The sequence below is a fragment of the Mastacembelus armatus genome, chromosome 21 (genome assembly GCF_900324485.2).
Source record: "Mastacembelus armatus chromosome 21, fMasArm1.2, whole genome shotgun sequence".
Lineage (NCBI taxonomy): Eukaryota > Metazoa > Chordata > Actinopteri > Synbranchiformes > Mastacembelidae > Mastacembelus > Mastacembelus armatus.
Genome location: NC_046653.1, coordinates 23,414,821 through 23,434,767, shown reverse-complemented (window position 1 = coordinate 23,434,767; position 19,947 = coordinate 23,414,821). Strand labels below are relative to the sequence as shown.

The 19,947-nt window shown below is 43.1% G+C and overlaps 1 protein-coding gene across 2 annotated transcripts in view; it reads left to right on the top strand.

The window, feature by feature from the left end:
• Positions 1–19,947, top strand: part of dgkg (diacylglycerol kinase, gamma) — a 75,464-nt gene that overhangs the window by 19,127 nt on the left and 36,390 nt on the right. For both annotated transcript variants that reach the window (XM_026296420.2, XM_026296421.1), the window contains 15 exons: positions 1,698–1,964; positions 2,689–2,841; positions 3,249–3,298; positions 3,627–3,701; positions 4,361–4,480; positions 4,703–4,820; positions 5,263–5,351; positions 5,963–6,079; positions 6,810–6,908; positions 7,479–7,589; positions 7,678–7,751; positions 8,846–8,920; positions 11,670–11,755; positions 12,203–12,292; positions 15,940–16,100. In XM_026296420.2, coding sequence (XP_026152205.1) covers positions 1,698–1,964; positions 2,689–2,841; positions 3,249–3,298; positions 3,627–3,701; positions 4,361–4,480; positions 4,703–4,820; positions 5,263–5,351; positions 5,963–6,079; positions 6,810–6,908; positions 7,479–7,589; positions 7,678–7,751; positions 8,846–8,920; positions 11,670–11,755; positions 12,203–12,292; positions 15,940–16,100 — 1,685 coding nt within the window. The remainder of the gene's footprint in view (positions 1–1,697; positions 1,965–2,688; positions 2,842–3,248; positions 3,299–3,626; positions 3,702–4,360; positions 4,481–4,702; positions 4,821–5,262; positions 5,352–5,962; positions 6,080–6,809; positions 6,909–7,478; positions 7,590–7,677; positions 7,752–8,845; positions 8,921–11,669; positions 11,756–12,202; positions 12,293–15,939; positions 16,101–19,947) is intronic.

Genomic DNA, 19,947 nt, shown 5'->3' with positions numbered 1-19,947 from the left:
ATTTTTCCATGTGAGTGCCGTGTGGGCCCTGGCACTGGACTCTGCCTGTCTGCTCCTCAGTGCAGAGCAGCTGAGGGGACAGATGGACTGGTGAATTAGAAATTCATATCGGTGCTATAATGCTGGAAACAGTACGAGGCAATAAGCATAGAGAGGCTAAATGTGAGTGACAGCCTGTCACTTTTGGAGTCTCAGCGTCTTAGTTCGCTTCAGCTTTGACTCCATGCACAGACATTTATATCTATTTATATACTGTAAATGATCTAATGGATGCATTATCCTTTTTTATTTTTTTAGTGTTGTATTGAGAATTGTTTGCATATATGTGGAGCTTCATTCAGTTCAGTCATTGTTAGTTTTAGCTCTGATGTGCTTGTTTTTAGCTACATGGACATGGGGCCACCTCATGTTTTCATGCATTTCTTTGCAGGGATGGTTGTACTCAAACATGTACGCTGCATGTCCATGAACTGTGGGGGGGTTTAAGGCTGAAACTTACAATTAGGGATGAATAAATAGAAACTGAATTCTGAGGATGCTGAAGATCATGTGAAATAACAGAATTCCCTAATGAAAACAGTTACAGACTAATTTTCTGCAGTATGTGATGTGCTGTGATCTCATCACAGTGATCATCTTCATGTTCATTTTAAGCTACGTACACACTGAGCAAAAACACGGCCCCTGTCAAAGCGGGAATATTCGGACTCATCCTTCTTCTTCGTCATACGGTGCTCAACTGAATATAAACCTTTCACCTGCTGCTGCTTCAGTGTGTTCAGGTGAAATAGATCAATAAATATTTTATTTATGCCCAAGAGGGGAAAGTGTCAGAGGCCACATCATACAAACACAACAATAAAAAGAGACACACTAATAAATAGCTGAAAGGATGTAAGCAATGTAAGTAATAAGTAGAGGCTGCACTGCCCCCTGGTGGTGAAAACAGCATGACATGACTACTGCACTTTATGAGTCCTGACTCCACTTATGCTGCCTGGATAATTACAGTGAGTGGTTTTATATGTAAGATGTTGCTGCTCTATCTCCTGTTCTGTAACATGTAAGAAGCTTTAATCAGGAACACTCAGTCTGTTCTTAGGTGCCACTTATACAGTAGAACGTAAACAGGCTCTGTCTTCACTGATCTTCACTCATTCTGTCTGCGTTTGCTGCTCTCTTTTTTATTTTTTTACCTCAAAACATTGACCGACCGCAGACGCCCGTTCCATTGATGCAGGCATCTCTATTCAGACTGAAGTGGCCTGTGCCCCCATTACAGGTACCAGAGGAGGCCGACTGCCTCATACCATCAGGGTGGTGTCATCTTAATGGCAAAAGAGTCCTGCTGTCTGTAACCAGCTCTCCTGGTAGTCGGTGTGCTCCTGATGTGCTGATGTATTTGTGTGTGTGAGTCGATGCTTTGTGAATGGTGCCTGTGTGAGGGTTTTTAGTGGTAACAGCTGCCTGTGCCTCTATGCATCCCGCGTTTTCTGTATTTGGATTGTTGTTGTGAAGTATAAATAATTTTTTGTTGCTTGTTTTGGAAATTAATTAGTTTATTATGTGTCTAACGTCTCTTCATCCTGTTTCCATCATTTATATCGGTGGTGAGTATATCAACAGCCTCTTCATCCTGTTTCCATTTCTTTGAGTCATTTTTTATTCTCTTTCCCATTTGCTGTCGGCACCAACAGGGATGAATGGGAAAAGTATCCTGTCCGCCATGGGCCGACACACCCCAGAGCACTCTGGTGTGGTGAGCACAGCAGGCTCTGGAGCCACCACCTCTCCTTGTTCATCTCGCTCCTCCTCACAACGTTCAGGGACCGGGGCCCACACACCTGGGGGGCCCCACCGGTCACCCTGCACCCAGGTCAAAAACTCAGAGGGCTGCAGCAGCAACGCCCTGACCCCGAACTCTGGTCCCAGCAGGTCACAGATGTCCCCCAAACTTTCCCCAGGTGAGGACTGCTACACCGAGGCAAGGCAAAATGTAGTTGTTGTCAGAGAACGTGCTAAATATCATTTTCTTATTGTTTCTTTTTCAAGCAGGTCTTGATATAAACCTGAATTTAAGAATAAAAAATCTTTATATTAGTTTGCTAACAGTATAAGAACAAGGAAATAAATGTCAGAGGAGGCTTGTAGTTGCAGTATATTTACAGTCTGAACCTGCCTGGACTAAGACACTTTTTCATGAACATAAACATTTTAGAGCTTGAGACCATTAATCTATATTTAATATTTGCAGATTTTTATTTGTTTAGGCCATTTTCCAGTTCAATTTTAATCTATATTGTGTATATTGCCACTTTTTTGTATTTCAGCATATTATGACATAAAACATATTTACAACCTACTTACAACAGTCTTAAATAAATAAAAATATGTGACTCTGGTCTTGTGGCACCAACATCTGGAGTAAACATTCAGTTATTTAGCTTGATGCCAATCAATAAGGAAAGTAATTAGTTCCTGTTCATTAGAAACAGTGCTTTGTTTCTCTTTCTGCAAAAATAGAAATGTGTTGTGTTTCCTTTAGACCATAACATGACTGGGACCAGAGTTCTCCAGAGTTCTCCAGAGTTCTCCAACATGTGCTTTTCCTTGTGTCACCCATTAGTTTAGTAGAAAGAGTGATGGGTGCTGGGAGCAGCTTTAAACACTTGTGTTGTGTGTAAACAGAGAGGAGCCACTCTGAGAAGCATTTGTCACTGCGGAGGAGCCCGTCGCCCCAGAAAGCCTCCTCCCTGCCGTCGCCCCAGGTGGTTTTCCTCAAGGACATCGTCTGTTACCTGTCCCTGCTCGAGAGGGGGATGCCGGAGGACAAGCTGGAGTGTGAGTGATGGGATGGGGGATGTAGGTACAGGTTCAGCTCCTGTCAAAAGGATGAGAAGCTGGAGCAGCTGTTGCATGTGGTGTGTGTTGGTGTCAGCTCAGGTTGACAGGATGAGTAATAAGGCCGTTCCCTCCTGCTCTGGCTGCCTCTCCTGGGCCCCAGATACAGCGGTTCCACCTCCTTCACAGGGCAGGTTGCTGTCATGCATAAGCCCCATTGTGCCCAATTGACTTCTTTAAAGCTGTATTGTCACACGCTGACAAGGCTAATCTCTGCTAACTGGTCCCCATGCAACAGTACAGACGTAGCATGCTCCACTTCTTTAACCCTGTGGACGCCTGAGGAGTCCAGGAGCTACTAATTATCTGGGTCGTCATGGGATCTCTGTTCTCTCGTCTCCCTCTAGTCATGTTCCGGCTCTACGACACAGACGGCAACGGGGTTCTGGACAGCTCGGTGAGTGGTGTCTCTCTGCCTGTTTACCTCCCTCTCTTCGTCTTTGTGTCTGTGTTTTGTTCCTCTGTTCGTGACCTTTGCACACAGCAGCTCCAGGAATAGCAGCTTGAACTCTCAGTGACAGCAGTTGTGTTTACATGAGATCATTTGTGGTGGTTCTGTTCAGTTTAATATTAGCAGTGTGCTGAGGTGAACACACACACAGGTCACACGTTTCACAGAGTAGGACACATGCAGACTTTATTATTTCTGCACACACTGACTGTGTGAGAAGGGGTTGTTTTAGTACGAGGCTGTTTTCACCAGTTGTATGTTTTTCTTTTGGCAGGAGCTCGATCGCATCATAAATCAGATGGTGCACGTTGCAGAGTATCTGGAGTGGGACTCTACAGAACTGCGACCGGTGAGCAAACACACTGCTGCAAAGCGTAAACACAAATCCCCCCAACACAACTGTCTGTAAAAGTGTGAAAGTGGAGTTAGTTCCAAAAAGGTTGAAAACTCACCACATAGTAACTTTCAGCTCTCTCTGCAAATGCAAACCACTGGTTTGTTAGCTTTTTATTTTACACTGTATTTTTCATACAGTCTACAATTAAAATCAAACTGAACTGAACTCCAGGTACTCTGGTTTCCTCCCACAGTCCAAAAACATGTATGTCAGGTTGATTGGTGACTCTAAATTGCCCATAGGAGTGAGTGTGAGTGTGTGAGGTTGTTTGTCTCTACGTGGCCCTGTGATGGACCGGGGACCTGTCCAGGGTGGACCCCTGTCTTTCACCCAAGGAGAGCTGGGATAGGCTCCAGCAGATCCCTGTGACCCTGGTTAGGACTAAGGGGGTACAAATGATGGATGGATGAGTCTTTAACAGGGACCAATACATGTATTAGACCAGATAAAATCTATCGACCTTCTGTAACAGAATCAGGAGCAAATCTCTCATTTCATATTATTTAACAAAATTTTTTAATAATTCATATTTGGAGTTTTGAACTGACACAGACACACAGAGCAGGGCCCAGTCTGTGCACGGACCATGTAGAGTCCCTCTGTTTCTTTAGATACTGAAGGAGATGATGGAAGAGATCGACTACGACCGAGACGGGACAGTGACCCTGGAGGAGTGGATCAGAGGAGGCCTCACCACCATCCCTTTACTGGTCCTGCTGGGCATGGATACGGTACATATTAGTGTGTGTGTGTGTGTGTGTGTGTGTGTGTGCTGATTGGTCTGTAACTTATTTATATCTGTGAATCCGTCAACACCAGTTTTCTTGTAGCTTATTGGCTGATGATGTTTGTCTGTGTGAAGCTACAAACATAGTGTGCAGACAGTGCAGGTGATGGGCTGGGTTATTACTGCTCTCACACTTTTCCATCTGTCTTTTGTTGTCTGTGTGTAGAACGTACAGGAGGACGGGCAGCATGTTTGGCGTCTGAAGCACTTCAACAAACCAGCCTACTGTAACTACTGCCATACCATGCTGCTCGGAGTTCGCAAGCAGGGCCTGTGCTGCTCCTGTGAGACTCTTCTCTGTTTACGTCTCCTCCTGTTTGTTATTCTCATCCGCCGTCCTCTGCTCTTCGTCTGTCATTATCTCTTTCCCTGCCCCTCTATCCTTATCGCCTCTTCCCTTTAGTCTGTATGTGACGTAGATTTAAGTTGTTTGTTGTGCCCGAGTGCCTCTGAGTCAATGTTGTTTTTCAATTAAACATCCTCACAGCCATTAAAAAACGCATTAACAATGCCATTATGTGCAATTTAATTATTGATTGAATTCTGCCGGGGAGCTTTTCTTGAGGCTGATGTTACTGTCACTGATGAATTCAAGTGCTCCCTTACCGTCTGAAATGATCTCTAATGTGGAAAACTTTTGATTAAATCCCCTCCAAACTGTGTTTTGAGTTGCAGTCATTTCGAAGACGCAGGACTAATAAACTGTTCTCTCGTGTTTTCCTTCAGTATGCAAGTACACGGTGCACGAGCGCTGTGTGTCCAAAGACATCGCCGCCTGCATCAGCACCTACGCCAAGTCACGCAGACACACCAACGTGAGTACAAACCCAGCGAGTGAAAGGGTTCGTTCTGCGGGTTAAATGCCGTGCCAGTAACACGGACGGGAACACTGATCAGTCTGTTGAGCAGCGAGGATCATGGGATGCTCTTTGAGGTCATGCAAGGTTTCTTATCTGCTTAACATCCTCTGTTTTAGCGGTGAAGTGATTAGGAGGTTGAGGTCCAGGTCACATGTTGATTGGTCTGTACGTTTATTCAGTTTGGATATGACCAAAACTTTATCACTTGTTTGATGAGTCAATTGTGATAGTCAGTTACACATTTAAGTCATTTTTCCAAATATTTTCTATGTCTAGTCTGTGAATTGTGAGGACTTTGGCTTTTTTCTGCTTTATGTCATTGTCACCAGGGTAATTTTGTGGTTTGGCCTGTTACCAGAGCCCAGTTGTTCTATTAATGTATTTCTGCATAGAAAAACAGCATTTGCGATACCTCACTTCAGTTTAAAGAAACATTGCACTTTCTGTGATGTGTTTTTTTTTTGCTGTTTAATGCTGTAAAATGTATAACTACAAACACTAAACCATGAGTTAATGAGCATTAAACACTGGAATACTGAGAGGTTCTCCTGTGCCTTGCTCTCCAGGCTATGCAGCATGTATGGATGGAGGGTAACTCTCCTACCAAGTGCGACCGCTGTCACAGAAGCATCAAGTGTTACCAGGGCCTAACGGGCCTGCACTGTGTCTGGTGCCAGATCACTGTGAGTCTCAGATTCAGTCTTATATTCCAGCCTCTGCACTCAGCACTGCAGCAGCATTGGAAATACACAGCAGTAGTGTCCTATTTTATTGTTTGCCCTCCTATTAACACAATGAGATATGAGCATTATAAAGCCTGTCTCCATGACTCTCGTACTGGGACACCCAGTTGCCAGAGTGTTATACTCACCTTGCTAAAATCTAATAAAACAGTACAATAAATCTTCTTAATTAAGGTGATAATGTTCCATTTCTGTTATATTAACCTGCATTAGTTTTAGCCAGATGTTCCTGACAGCTGTGTGCACATTCATCTGCTGCACCACAGTCATTATAAACCAAACTCCATCCATTAACCAAACCATGACCTTAAAATTGAATGGTTTGCTTTCTGGTGTATTTGTAGTGTGAGCAGCTTAATGTCCCCAAAGTGCAGTAAAAACAATTAATCACACTTTGATGCGTCTTACTTGGCTTTGCTTCTAAAATCCACTAGATGTCACCACTGACCTGCTGTCAAAACACTCAGATTCACGAAGCATTAGTTTAAAAATACCCTGCACACACAAACAAATGGATTGCTTTTTCACTGATGCTGCGTGACCCGTCCAACGATCCATACATCCTGTCAGGATCAATGAAGTGCAGACCATCAAACTGGTAACGTTCAGTATGCTCAGTCTGACAGATGGATAACGCCCACTGTTCCTATGTTTCTCCCGTCCTGTGCAGCTCCATAATAAATGTGCATCGAATGTGAAGCCGGAGTGCGACGGAGGAACGTTGAGGGATCACACTCTCTTGCCCTCGTACATCTGCCCCGTTGTCTTGGTGAGAACACGTCTTCCCTTAGTGTTCATGTAGGAGACTTCATATATGCACAGTGAAGACATCACTCACTCATACAGACAGCAGCAGTCACTCCCAATTACTGTTGTTTTTTTTTAAAGAAAGACGTTATGACATGGGATGTTCAGGTTGTCTTGTTGCTGCCGTATCCGTGTGGCGTGTCGGTGACATGCTGCCGTACAACAGCTGTCCTCTAACATTTCACACCAGACCTTTGTTCACTGAACACCTGCCTCAATTTCACACCCAGTATTTTGGGGCTTTGTCTGACATTTCAATTACTTCACAAATACGTCATTGACAAGTTGATTTTTATCCATATCCTTATTGGGCATTTCATACGTTAATACAAGACACATGCACCTGCACAAGTTAATTTTGATGTGTAAAAGTACATGCAGGGAAACATGTAGATCATTTTATGAATTGTGATGTTTTTAAGTGCAGTTTTCTGCTTCTGTGCTCATGTTTTTGGAGACTGGAATCATTGCAGAGAAAATTAAAGGTCTGGCCCGTGGTTGGTTGTCTGTGTACGTCTTCTCTTTTTAACAGGACCGGCATACTGTGGTGAAGCGTGGCGAGGGCGAGTCGCCGCCCAGCACCAGCCCTGACGACATCAACCAAACCTTCAAGTTCTCCCCTGGAGACGGCCAGGCACTGCAGGTATGGCGGCCCGTCACCCAGCAGCCTTAACATCCTGGAGCTTGTTGATGTGCCAGAACTTAGTCTGGTTTTCTTTCCTCGTTTCCAGATTACTCCTCTGCCAGGCACTCACCCGCTCCTGGTCCTGGTCAATCCCAAGAGTGGAGGGAGGCAGGGGGAGCGGTAAGTTTCTGTCACCCGTGGGACCATCTGCTGTGGTCAGGTGGTCTGCTGCACTTTGTCTTGTGACATTTATCAAAATATCATGTATTCAGAGCACACATAGCAGCCGTGAATTAACGTTCTGCTTGGCTTCACATAAACACTTTGAAAACATGATGATGCTTTTGGTTGAGTTTCAAAATAAAACATTAGTGTTTTTATTAATAAGGTTTGGTTAAAAAAATATGAAAGCATTCAGAGGGAGAATCAGTCATTCAGAAATCTGTATAAAAATAATTTTATATTAATTACCCTGAACTTTACATGCAAATAGTTTTTCTAAATGTATGGTTTTACTTTTCAAGTACACGTCATTCAAAGCTTTTAATTTGAGCATTTGACTTCTTTTTTTAAATTTGTGGCTGTTTAGCAGCACCATCTGTTGGTGAGACTGCAGAATATAACATTTTCTAGGCGTCACTTTTGTCCTAAAGCATTTCTGTATGAAGTAGAGCGTCGACATCTGCTGGATGTGCTGGGGAAATAAACAGGATGGTGTGGTGTGGATGCACACGGGGCACCGTCCCTCTAAATGCTGTAATTTGAAGATGAAAAGCTGCAAATAAGCGTCTTCATTGTGGCGTTTGCTTCCCACCTACTTCACAACACAGACCAATCACACCCTGTAGTGCTGACGTTACCATAGTGATATTATCTAATAATAGATATTACACAACCAAAAATATATTGAACAGGAAACTAGAGGCTAATGAGCTGCTATTTCTGTCTGTGTGGAAACTTTTAATTTCTTTTTTGGTTTAGTTGCAGTGACTCAGCTGATGTTGCTTAAGCTTCTCATCCAGATGTTCAAGGTTTCAAAAGATTTTCCATAATGAGTGTTATCTAGTCATTCAAACATCTCAGCTCCTCATGGACGTCTCTAATACTCAAGGCCGATGAAATGTGAGGCGTGTATGAGGCTTCAAATAGCACTTTAGGTCACACTCACAGGAATCTACTGCGTGTCTTCGATTGAAAACAGGAGTCCTGGTTAAAGAAATGATCATGTTGTGTATTATTATTATTGTTGTTGTGCTCACTGTATTTCTCTCCAGGGTACTGAGGAAGTTCAGGTACCTACTAAACCCCAGGCAGGTGTACAGTTTGGATCAAGGGGGGCCAACAGTAGGGTAAGTCTGTAATGTAGGCCTGTGTTGGGGTTTTGGGGTCTTTTGGGTTAAGATACAGGCCTGAAACAGCCAACAAATGGAGAAATTATTGTGTGTTAGTGAATAACTGACGAATAAACAGAGCCAGGTTTGAAGAAATGTACTTAGAAGGTGTTTGCAGATATGCTGGCTTGACTTTAAGCTGCATGGGAAGTTTGTATTTCAGAATAAAAAGCACATCATGAATATAAAGTCGAAGTACAGTTAGCCATTGTACAGTCAGCGAGCTGAGCTGTCACACCACCTTTCTCCCGCACGTCAAGCTAACCTGGCGTGGAGGTCAGTGAAGCGGAATGAGAACACCACATCACTGCTGGGCCGTGCGTTTGACCTTTTGACACACACTCTCCTGCGTCTATCAGAACTGAGCACAGCTCGTACTTTGAAATAAATGCTGTTGCGTCTTCTGTCCTTTTAGGGGAGAAAAATTCCTTACACAGCATGAAGGGAGTAAATGCTTTACCTTGAGGGTGAAGCCCCACCCCCTTCACCGTCCATTCACTAACATTTGTTTGCATCTCTTGTCTCTTCCCATCTCTCTCTCCATAAGTCCGTCACGATAAGCAGAGCTGCTGCCCCCGAGAGCCCATTGTAGAAAGAGCCAATGACGCACTCAGGTCTTAAGGGACAATGCTGTTGCTGATACACACAGTGTCAAACACAAAGGCTCTTACGCTGATGTAATATTGGACTTTGGAAAAGGCATCAATTCTGTATTGTAAGACTCAGCCTTTAGAAATTTGGTCAAATCATGATAAGCAATAGCTGAGCTGCGGTACAGCTGGAAGAAATGAATTATATAATTGATGAAGAAGCTCGTTTATCATGCTTGACTCTTTGTTTGCAAGTGCACACAGTCTGTTACTCTAATATTGGGCGTCTGAGTGCAGGGGCCTTTTCATATCTTAAAATGAGGTGATGTAATACTGTTTCTGCTGAGCCGTGGGAGAGCAGTGCTGGTGCTGCAAAGAGGGGCAGAGAGGCTCCACAGTGAATATACACCCATGCATACAAATAAACACAGAGGGCTGAGCGAAGGCCCGCTGTCACATCGAGGGTTAACCCGCTCTCCACAGCTGTTACCATGGGCTCCTTAGCAACAGGCTCAGCAGGCTGAGGCGAGAGGCGGCGTGCTCGCACTAATTTGTTTAGGGAATGCAATTAGATTGCTGGGTTTTCAGTCGTGCAGGCACCGTTTCAGCCCTTCTGTTGATGTAAACCTCCATTTGGCTTTGTGTTAATGCACATGTTTATCTCAAGCTCTCATACAGTCAGGATTTGGTGGCTTAATTAAAATGTTACTCTGACACTGAAGGGCTTTGATTGGATGTTAAACTTGATCCGTGTTGTAGAAAACGTTCTCCTGGCGCGGACATGGTGCAGTTTCACTGAATGGCCACTAGATAGGGCTGTCTGCCTCATGGCTTCGGCCTCATCGGATCCAGAAATAATCCAGCCAGGCTGTTCAGGAGTACGCAGTCTATCGCATCGTGTTCTGGATGAAGCTGCATTGGCACGTTAAACTGCAGCGACAGACATTTGATCAGAATCAGCTGCACAGGCTGAGAACACAGGGACTTTTACTGTGATACAGTGGCTCTCAAGGTGCTTTGTCACCACATATATAAAGTTTAGAAAAAAACAAAGAGACAAGTCAAGGAAACCTTAAATGAAGAACAACAAACAAAGCACTAGAGAGCACATGACTAGACTTTTTCACTGGAATGAGTCTTAGGTCAGATAAAAATTGTGATGAAGGGAGAAGAATTGCACTTTTTGAAAAGACTGTAATTCCCTGAAGTGACTGGAAAACATTCCTCAGATGGGAGTAAATATGATGCTGCTGCTCTTTGAGACTGAAAATAAACTTCTGTGCCCTCGTTCATTGTAATGAAGGAATCTCCCAGTGAGTTTCTTGTTTTTAAGACTAAACGTTGTTAGGATGATCCATTTGTTGAAAATAAAGTAAAAATATAGGGTATTGCCAAATGTATCCTCAAATGTTGCAGTGAAATGGAAGTGTCTTTCTAATTTGATGCATTTGAGGTGAACTGTAGTTAGATTTTCATCAAATTCTCCAAATGGGACTGGACTGCAGATTATACACAGTACGGAGCTGTAGTACACTACAGAGACTGTCGGCCTCGTCCTGCAGGTGGTGAGGGAGAAATGAATAAATTAGCCACATTTGGAAAGATAAACACTGATATTCACTCTACCATCAGCTACAACCTAGAAGTTAACCAGAAGGTGCAGTATCATATGGTCAGCAGGGCCAAAATCATATTTGAGTCAAGAAAAATATATGCAACTGCCCTGGTTGAATCATCATCAAGATGTAGACGTGGTCTGTGGAGCAGGACCAGGTGGACGGTGTGAAAGGGGTCGCTGTTCTGTCTCATGACGGACAGAGATGAAAGCTGAAGTCGACACTTTTGTCCCAACACACATTAAAGGTCCCTTTGAAGGACACCACTCTGAGTGAACACAGCTGGAGAGGGCACGCATGGATTAAACTCTGTCTCATCCACTGTCTTTACCCTTCAGTCTTTCAGTTTTGTCCATTACGTCATTCAGGGCCTAGAAAATCACTGTCTTTACCAATATGAAACTCAATCAGTGGGTCCAACACCTGCAAATACCTGAATACTTTTTCTGTAGTATAATTGGAAAACACTTGTTTCTGCATGTGCTCCTTCTGTCCTCTTAGGCTCAACTTTTTCCATGATGTCCCAGATTTCCGGGTTCTAGCCTGTGGAGGTGATGGGACTGTGGGCTGGATCCTCGACTGTATAGGTACGGCCTCCTAAATAATGACAAAACTTACCAAACACTTCTGGTCAGAACTGGATTTTTCTCATACAGTATCTTTATAACCCTGCATACCGTATTGCTCACATCAGGTAAATGGTGTATCATACATGTGAACAGGACAATTGTCTATTGTAAACATCTGTTTACAAACCAGCTTCATGCTCAACTTTAACACTTGGTGTGAGCATGAGTGCGTCTTCTGTGCCAGCAACCAACAACCTTTGTTTTTTAACCTTCAATCTTTTCTGTCTCATCTGCTCGTGTCCAAACCTACTCAGCTTTAGTGATTTTAGTAAACGCCACAAAAATTAGATCCACATTGTAATAAAATCAGAATTTCCATGTGATTTGTTTACTGAGCTAAACACTGTTGTTTCCATGGCTGATCAACCATCCCAACATGAGACCTGTTGGCTGTTTGTCTTGCAGATAAAGCCAACTTTGCCAGGCACCCTCCGGTGGCCATCCTCCCTCTGGGCACAGGGAACGATCTGGCGCGCTGCTTACGCTGGGGAGGAGGTGAGGCACTCACTCTCTCATCTCTAGTGAGTGTGTTGGTGCAGTCTTTCACAGTTCATCCATTCCTGCATAGACACCGATGAAACTTAAAGCTGCAATAACTGATCTGTTTGGAAACTAGTGGGCAGTGAAAACAAGCTGTGAGTACAACATCAGCCTTTTCCAGGCGGTAAAATAGTTGATTCAAAGGTCCAGCGTTCCCTCAGTTTGAGCTCTGGGTTTGGTCTCCACCACCTCCTGAGGGAAGTTTCTGGGTCTTTAGCTGCTAAATGCTCCGCTATGTTCACCAGCTGGTCTCTGACTGGGTCTATCTGCTATTTGCTGCTGAGCAGGTAGAGGACTGTGGCTTTTTAGAGGCTTTGTCATCAAACCGAAACACATCATTAGGATCTTCCTCTCAGTGAATAAGTTGACATTTCATAGGTTATGTAAAAGCAAAAACACTGATATAGAGCCTGCACATTAGGAAGTGTCTGTAATGCAGCACCACAACAATAACATTTAGACACTATACAATGAGCTGAAACTGCATAAAGAAAAGCCACAGATTCAGATGGTAATTCTGTGAGCAGCTCCTGTCATCGTCACATTGTTTGCAGACTGTTTGATAGAGTATGTTGTTAGAAAAATAATAACTCAAGCAGCCAAGCCAACATCAAGTCAGATATGAAATATTTTCACCCCATGTTGTTTTAGAGCCCCACAGTACACTTAAAAATAACTCCTGTGCTTTGGGATCTAGATTAACTGCTTTCTTAAGCTGTAAACCATGTAGCAGAGAAACAACAGACAATATCTTATACCCAGTGCAGAGGCCACAGTGCGCCACACTCCACTACTCCTCCTAAAATCCAGCAAGGACCAGCTTAGACAAACTCATGCTCTGGAGCCAAAAGCTGTTCAGATCCACGGGACTTTGTTTTCAGGTTTAGTGTGAATTCTAAAACTCACAAATGTTCCACGTGTGTCAGGCCGGTGACACAAAAACTGTGTATAAATCATGTAAAAGACATATGAGGTAACGATGCAACCCAAAATATCATAGTTTAAAGGAGGAGCTGAAAAGGTGTTTAGATGTGAGTAGATTATTTTTTCTAACTTTAAAGGTAATTAAGGAGAAACACAAGAAGAAATCTTGAAGTTAAGGAGCTGGGCTGAAAATGACAAAGTACTGACTATTTCTGAATCACGAGGTTGAGCTTTTATCTGTAAATTTCGAGCCGTCCCGTCGAACTCTTTCAATTTTATTTTTGGCACTTTTATAGCTTTATTGTACAGTGGGTCATGGACAGGTGGACGGGTCATTGTGATAATTATCAGTGATCACAGTTAAACAGAAGCAGGAGAATAAAAACAGCTGAGGTGTGTGTGTGTGTGTGTGTGTGTGTGTGCGCGCGTGATTTTGGGAAATGAAAGCCGGGAAGAGGAAAGTGGGAGTCCTTACCTGTCAAATTAAAAACTGTTAATATACAAACCGTTCGTGTTGTGAATTTTCTGGCAGCCTTTGGTTCGGTGCAGTAATTAGACTGGCTGATTATGTCTGTTGGATTCTTGCTGCTGGGAGGATCAGCTCAGCACTTAACCAGGATTTTGGATGATATTTTGTCAATAACCTGGCAGGTCCACAGGGCTTTGGAGATTGTGCTGAATAGATCATCTTCCTCAGAAATAAACACTGAAGTCAGAGCTGCAGCCTGAAGAACATTTACCTCGGCACAGAGCGAGTGAGGCAGTTGTGATTAGCGGTTAGTCAGTCCACCACCTCCACACTGAAATTTTGCAGCAGCTTCTGGATGATTTGCGGAAAGTTTAGTTCCACATTCATGCTCCTCAGATGATGAATTCTACTCACTCTGATGAAACTTACCGTGTGAATTATCTGCAGGTGAACTGGCACAGAACCTGGTTTCCAGATTTTAATGGATGATCCTTGCTTTTTATCTCTAACTTCACTTTTTGTTTTATGTCAAATCAAAACATCTGGATTGTCAACCAGGAAGAAAACATTTTTCTCTTTATTTGTCCATTCACTGATTTTATTTCTCTGCCCATTGTAGCAAGCAGGGAAACCACAGCGACACTGGGAGCCCCAGTTAGTCGTTACAGATACAATTACAATTTTGCCGACACTTAAACAGCAGGAGATTTGTGTGATTTAAAACTGCTGTCTGTGGAGATTTCAGTCCATTGGAAATAAAAATGTGTGAAAAAACACAGGGGTCCTGGGGAGACCCTGGGAAACAATGGAGTCAGGGTGAATTGATACTTGTGATAAAACATAAGCCTTCAGGAAGAACCCTTTGTGTGGTTTGGCCTTTAGACTGTCCACAAAGGAGTTGAGATTATGTTTGAGTTGATGCTGTGACAAATGATGTCTTACACTGTCTTCTGTAGATTTAATGTGTGGTACAGGTGTGTGTGATGGTGAGTGTGTGTGAGTGTGTATTCAAGATCAAATGTGGTGAAGGACCCACTGGGGAGGGGGCAGCTGTTTTTATAATAAAGGAATTGTTTCCCGCTGAAATAACAATACATGTGACGTACTGTTATTTCACGTGTGATGCACCCAGTGTGAGGGTACACATTAATGCCTTCTTTTTTTGATCACTATTAAGACGCCAAACCGGCAGACGGCTGCAGAACAGGACTGAAGGACACCCTAGGGTGCTGTCAGCCCTATGTTCTGGGCTTGAAGGTGTCAATGGCAGAATAATGTAGTTTATATGATAGGGGTTTCGATGTGAACTGAATGGTTTGAACTGTTTTGCTCACACTAATGTTGATTCAGTGTGTTGAACTTGTATTCAGTCTGAAGCAGTTTGCTGCTCGGGAGTAGAAAGTGTCCCTGTGGTGCTCTTCAGTTTAGGGTTCCTGCTAGTTGATGTACTTTTGAAGAAATCAGAGGCACTAGGGAGGGGACTACATTTAAAAACAGTAGTGCAGAATTAGTTAATAGGTATGAATGACTGTTATGTTACTGTTTTTAATGGAGAAAACAGAGAAAAAGGACATTCTATTCCCAAAAGCTCCCAAGGGGAAAAAAAAAATCATACAACTCCCAGAATGCATTGCGCCCAGTGCATTCCAATGTCCCATCCATTGTAGTTCTGTTTAATGTCAACAAGAGACGAGCTTCTGATCACTGAGGTTTTAGTCCTCATGGTGTCCAGCTTGGAGTTCCACTGGGATTTCTGCTGTTTCCATTGAGTTTCCAAAGAGCTGTGGTCACAGGTCACCGGAGGAAAGATCACTGTTCTTCACTGACACAAGCACCACACAGCTGACATACAGGAGTCTGGCTGGAAATCAGTGACGTCTCTTAATCTAACCCTCAAAAGCATTAAGGAGGTCCACCCTTGACAAGCTCCTAGAGGTGTTCGATGGTTTGAGGTCAGAACGTGAGAACCACACAGGGAAAAGCATTTTATTATCTTCTGGCTTTGTGCATGAGAGAACTCATGTTGAAACAGAAAAAGGTATTCCCTTAAACCGTTGCCACAAAGTTAAACTTACACTAACATATTATTTCTTGATGTCGCATTAAGATGCTCTTTGATTGGAGGAAACCCTAAGTGCACAAAAGGAGAGTTTACCTTTGAGATATCGTGTATTCCTTCTCACTGTTCCTTTCTCTCTGCTCTCGGCAGGTTACGAGGGAGGCAGTTTGATGAAATTCCTTCGGGACATCGAACACAGCACAGAGGTGGTGCTGGACCGCTGGAACATAGACATCGTCCCTGATGACAAGGAGGAGAAGGGAGACCCCGTCCCCTACAGCATCGTCAACAATTACTTCTCTATTGGAGTGGTAAGGAGAATGACACCATGATGGACTTTAAATTCCATAATTTATATCCCATGTGGCCTGACACTGTTTGGGAAAAGAAACCCACACTACAGTTTGTTTACTCGATCTGCTTCTTAAAGAACCAGGAAAAAGTAGCACATTCAGTAATAATTATAAGACAATACAAGGATATTATTTCTCAAAACAAAATGATTCAAACATACATGTACAACAAAACTAATTTAGAAGGAAAATGTATAATATCCCACATGAGTTATATAATATAATGTTAGATATATATCGGTTACTGGGAATTTGTAGATAATTAGGTTTGTCAGACTTTAAAAATCTTGCACATGGTGTGATTGAGATGTCGTTGTTACAGTGACAGCCTGGTCTGTGAGGATGTATGCAATTAGCAGATTCATCAGTGACTTTCTGCTCCCTCGTGGGCTGGCTTCTTCTTTTAATTGGAGGAATGAAACACTGCGATGTTCCAGTCGCTTAGCAACCTTTTTGTCTTGTCCTGATGGAGACACTGGTGTAAAGGCTCAGGGACGTTTAAACCGAGGTGGCAAACAAGGGTTTCATGAAGTTATCGCAGTGTAGCTGAATGGAGGATGTGTCTCTGTGCACGTCAGGGCCATGTGTTGCTTCAGTTTTGCTTTATGAGGATGTGACAGCCATGGAGGGAGTCAGGGGTTAGAAAACCTCACTGCTCCTGTGAACATTTGAGTGTTGCAGTGAAAACAAGGCTTTGTGATTTTGGTGTTTTGCCAAACGTTGTGCTGAGTCAACAACATAAGAGCTAAGGTTGGTGCCATCTGCTGCTTTTCTCTTCCAGCACCATCAGACCAACGTAGTGGTCATCAGAGGTACATATGTGCACAGGTAGATGTTTGGGCACAGTGAGGCACAGTGGTGTTATACAACTGTGCCTCACTGATAACTTCTTACCGCATGTGTTACCGTAGACACACGACACATAAACATAACTCAGCACAGATGAAGCCAAACACATTCTGGAATTTGAATACAAGGATCTTGGTACTTTTTCCAAAATGGATTCTGTGATTTGCTCATAGACAATGGGAACTTAAAGGATAAAAAATCCCATGAATGACAAGTAGTGACCCCCCCCCACCAACAAGTATTTTCTCTGAATATGAAGCCTGTCTTAGCTGATTTAGTTTATTCCTCAGTGCCATAGATCTCCACTATTGAAAACACATCAGTGTTTATATGCTGTAAATATACTGATGTTCTTTTATTGTTGTTTATTTTGAGTCAATCTCACAAACATGGTCAGGCTGCTGTAAAACCTCAACCTGTACCTAAGGTACTTCCACTTTATGCAACTTTATACTTTTACTCCATTACTTTCCAGAGTAAATATTGGACTTTTTACTGCACTACATCTGTCTGACAGCTTTTCATCTCAAACAAATGAGATCCTGAAGAATATGATGCACTACTGCAGATGAAGTACTCCACAGCTTATAAAGTACTTCAAACTGTCCATGTCTTAAACAACTACTGCAGTAAAGTTCAATATATACATTAATGCAGTAGGAATAGCGAACATCTTTCTGCAGAATGAGAACCTTTACTTCTGATACTTTACTTTCGATGAGTTCTTCTACTTGTACTGCAGTATTTTCACATTGGGATATTTATATTTTTACTGAAGTAAAGGATTTGAGTCTTTCCAACACTGTAGTTCTGAATAAACACAGGGCTGAGTGAAACAGACGGGGTATGTTAAACATTCAGAGTTGGGTTTGTTGACAGTGAGAAACATTCAGACTAACACCAGCTTGATCCTTTGAGGTGACGGCTCTCTGTGTGAAGCTGCGGCTGTTTCTCTCGGTTTCTGACAACACTTCATCGGCCATTACACAAAGCGACAGATCACTGTGCCTCCAGGAGCCGCGGTGACAGATGGCTGAGTATCTGGGTGCACACGGCACCTGAGCAAACCGGTCTCTGACTCATTCCAATGATGTAGTCGTTAGTAACCCTCAAATCTGGTTTACCTACCATACAGGGTGTGCGTTTCCTGCCATCCCGTCACAGACCTTGTTACTTGGGGTTTGGTTGCTATGGAGACCGGAGGCTGGCAAGGCCAAATCTGAAAGCTTCCACAGTCATCTGTCCTTCATGTCACTGACTAAATTTTGGATGACATGGTGTGGAGCATGTGGTTGGCTCAGTCAAAGCACTCTGGACTGTAAATCAGAAGGTACATCGTGTGATTTCTGTTCCCATATTCCAGATCTATTGATCCCTGGGGGCAAAAATAAGCTTTTCTCTTTTAAAGTTGTAGGTATCATCATTTCAGAAGATGATTTTTCAGTTCAGCCAGTGTGCTGTTTGCAGGAGTAACTGTGTCTGAGCAGTGGGCTCAATGTGTGGGCTGCGATATCAGCAGAGAGGACAGCAATAAGACCACGTGTGAAGTCTGTGCCGCCTGTTTCAGCTTCACATGGCTCCATAAAATTCTGCTGCATTTCATAGCTCCATCAGTTACACCGCAGATCTTTCCTTCCTTGCTTTCAAAGTGTGTCAGTTATTTCAGGGGCTGATACGAAGAGAATTTGACACTTACACAATTGGTAGGACTTGTCTTTAAATGTGCGTTCAGTTAAAAACATTTCATTCACAAATCAGGGCAGACAGACTCAGTATCAGTTTCTAATGTGCCTTCACTTTGACCTGCAGCCTGGAAAGAATCTTGTGAGAGGAATGAAGGAAATCACACCATGTCAGCAGCCATTAAAGATGCCACCTCATGTTGCACTGAGGAAGGTGATCCCCCTGCAGCGCGTGGATGCGTGCACAGGCGTAAATGTGCACATATGTGCGTGAACTTGAACCCAAGACTGTGTTTGGTTGCCCTGCAAGATGATCCCTGCTGTTAATGACCACTTCCTAATGTGTACTGCAATCCCTGACTTTGCCTTTAGCCAACAGGGTGTAGACTATCCTGCGCCTCTACTGATGTACATATAAGTCTCTACCTCTGTAGGTGTTTTGGTGCTGTCAGTCATGTCCTGTCGTCACCACAACAAACCAGATATTCACAGAAACTAGCAGTTTCTCTTCAGGGATGCTAATGCTCATGTCAAATCATGATGCTCATGCAGAAAGTCACTCTGAAAATCTAGGGAGTACCAGTGGTCCTCACTTCTATTACATATAGTTATTGAGTTTAAGAATTTGTGTACGTGCACCATGGTGGATGTTTTGTCTTGTTTTTTAATCCAGTGTCAACATTCAGACTCGCAAATGCAAAAAGACAGGTCGTAACAGGATGTTCTTTCAGTTTGTATAAAGACGACAGCAGCACCGATGGGGACTTCTAAACCCTTTTAGTTAAAAATTGTCATCCAGGAGTAACAAGTTGGCAGAAAAACAGCACTTAAATAGATGCTACAGAAAATAAACACACAGCGATGTAAGAAACCAGCAGCCCAAACACAGCAGATTATATAAATCATGGGCTCAAAATGAAACACTCCCTGAAGCTACAGATTCAGCACGATGCTAGAACCAGCTCGACAGTAACTGCACATCTCTCACCTGGGTCCCTGTGTTGGTATGGTGGCTTAAGGCTCTTCAGTGAAATATTTATTTGTTCTTCCTGGAACTGGAGAGACCGATGGTCCGATTATTACATGATCCATCTTGGTTTCTCTGGTTGCACCGCAAAGAAAAACAGTTTATATCCCGTCTTAAAATAAGCTCTTTCACAGTTTTTCCTAGTGCTCAGTTTGTTCAGCTGTTGCTTTGTGCATATGAGATGATGATTGAGATACTAAATTTACCCCTGTGATCTCAGAAGACTTTGCTGCCTCTCTCTGTGTTC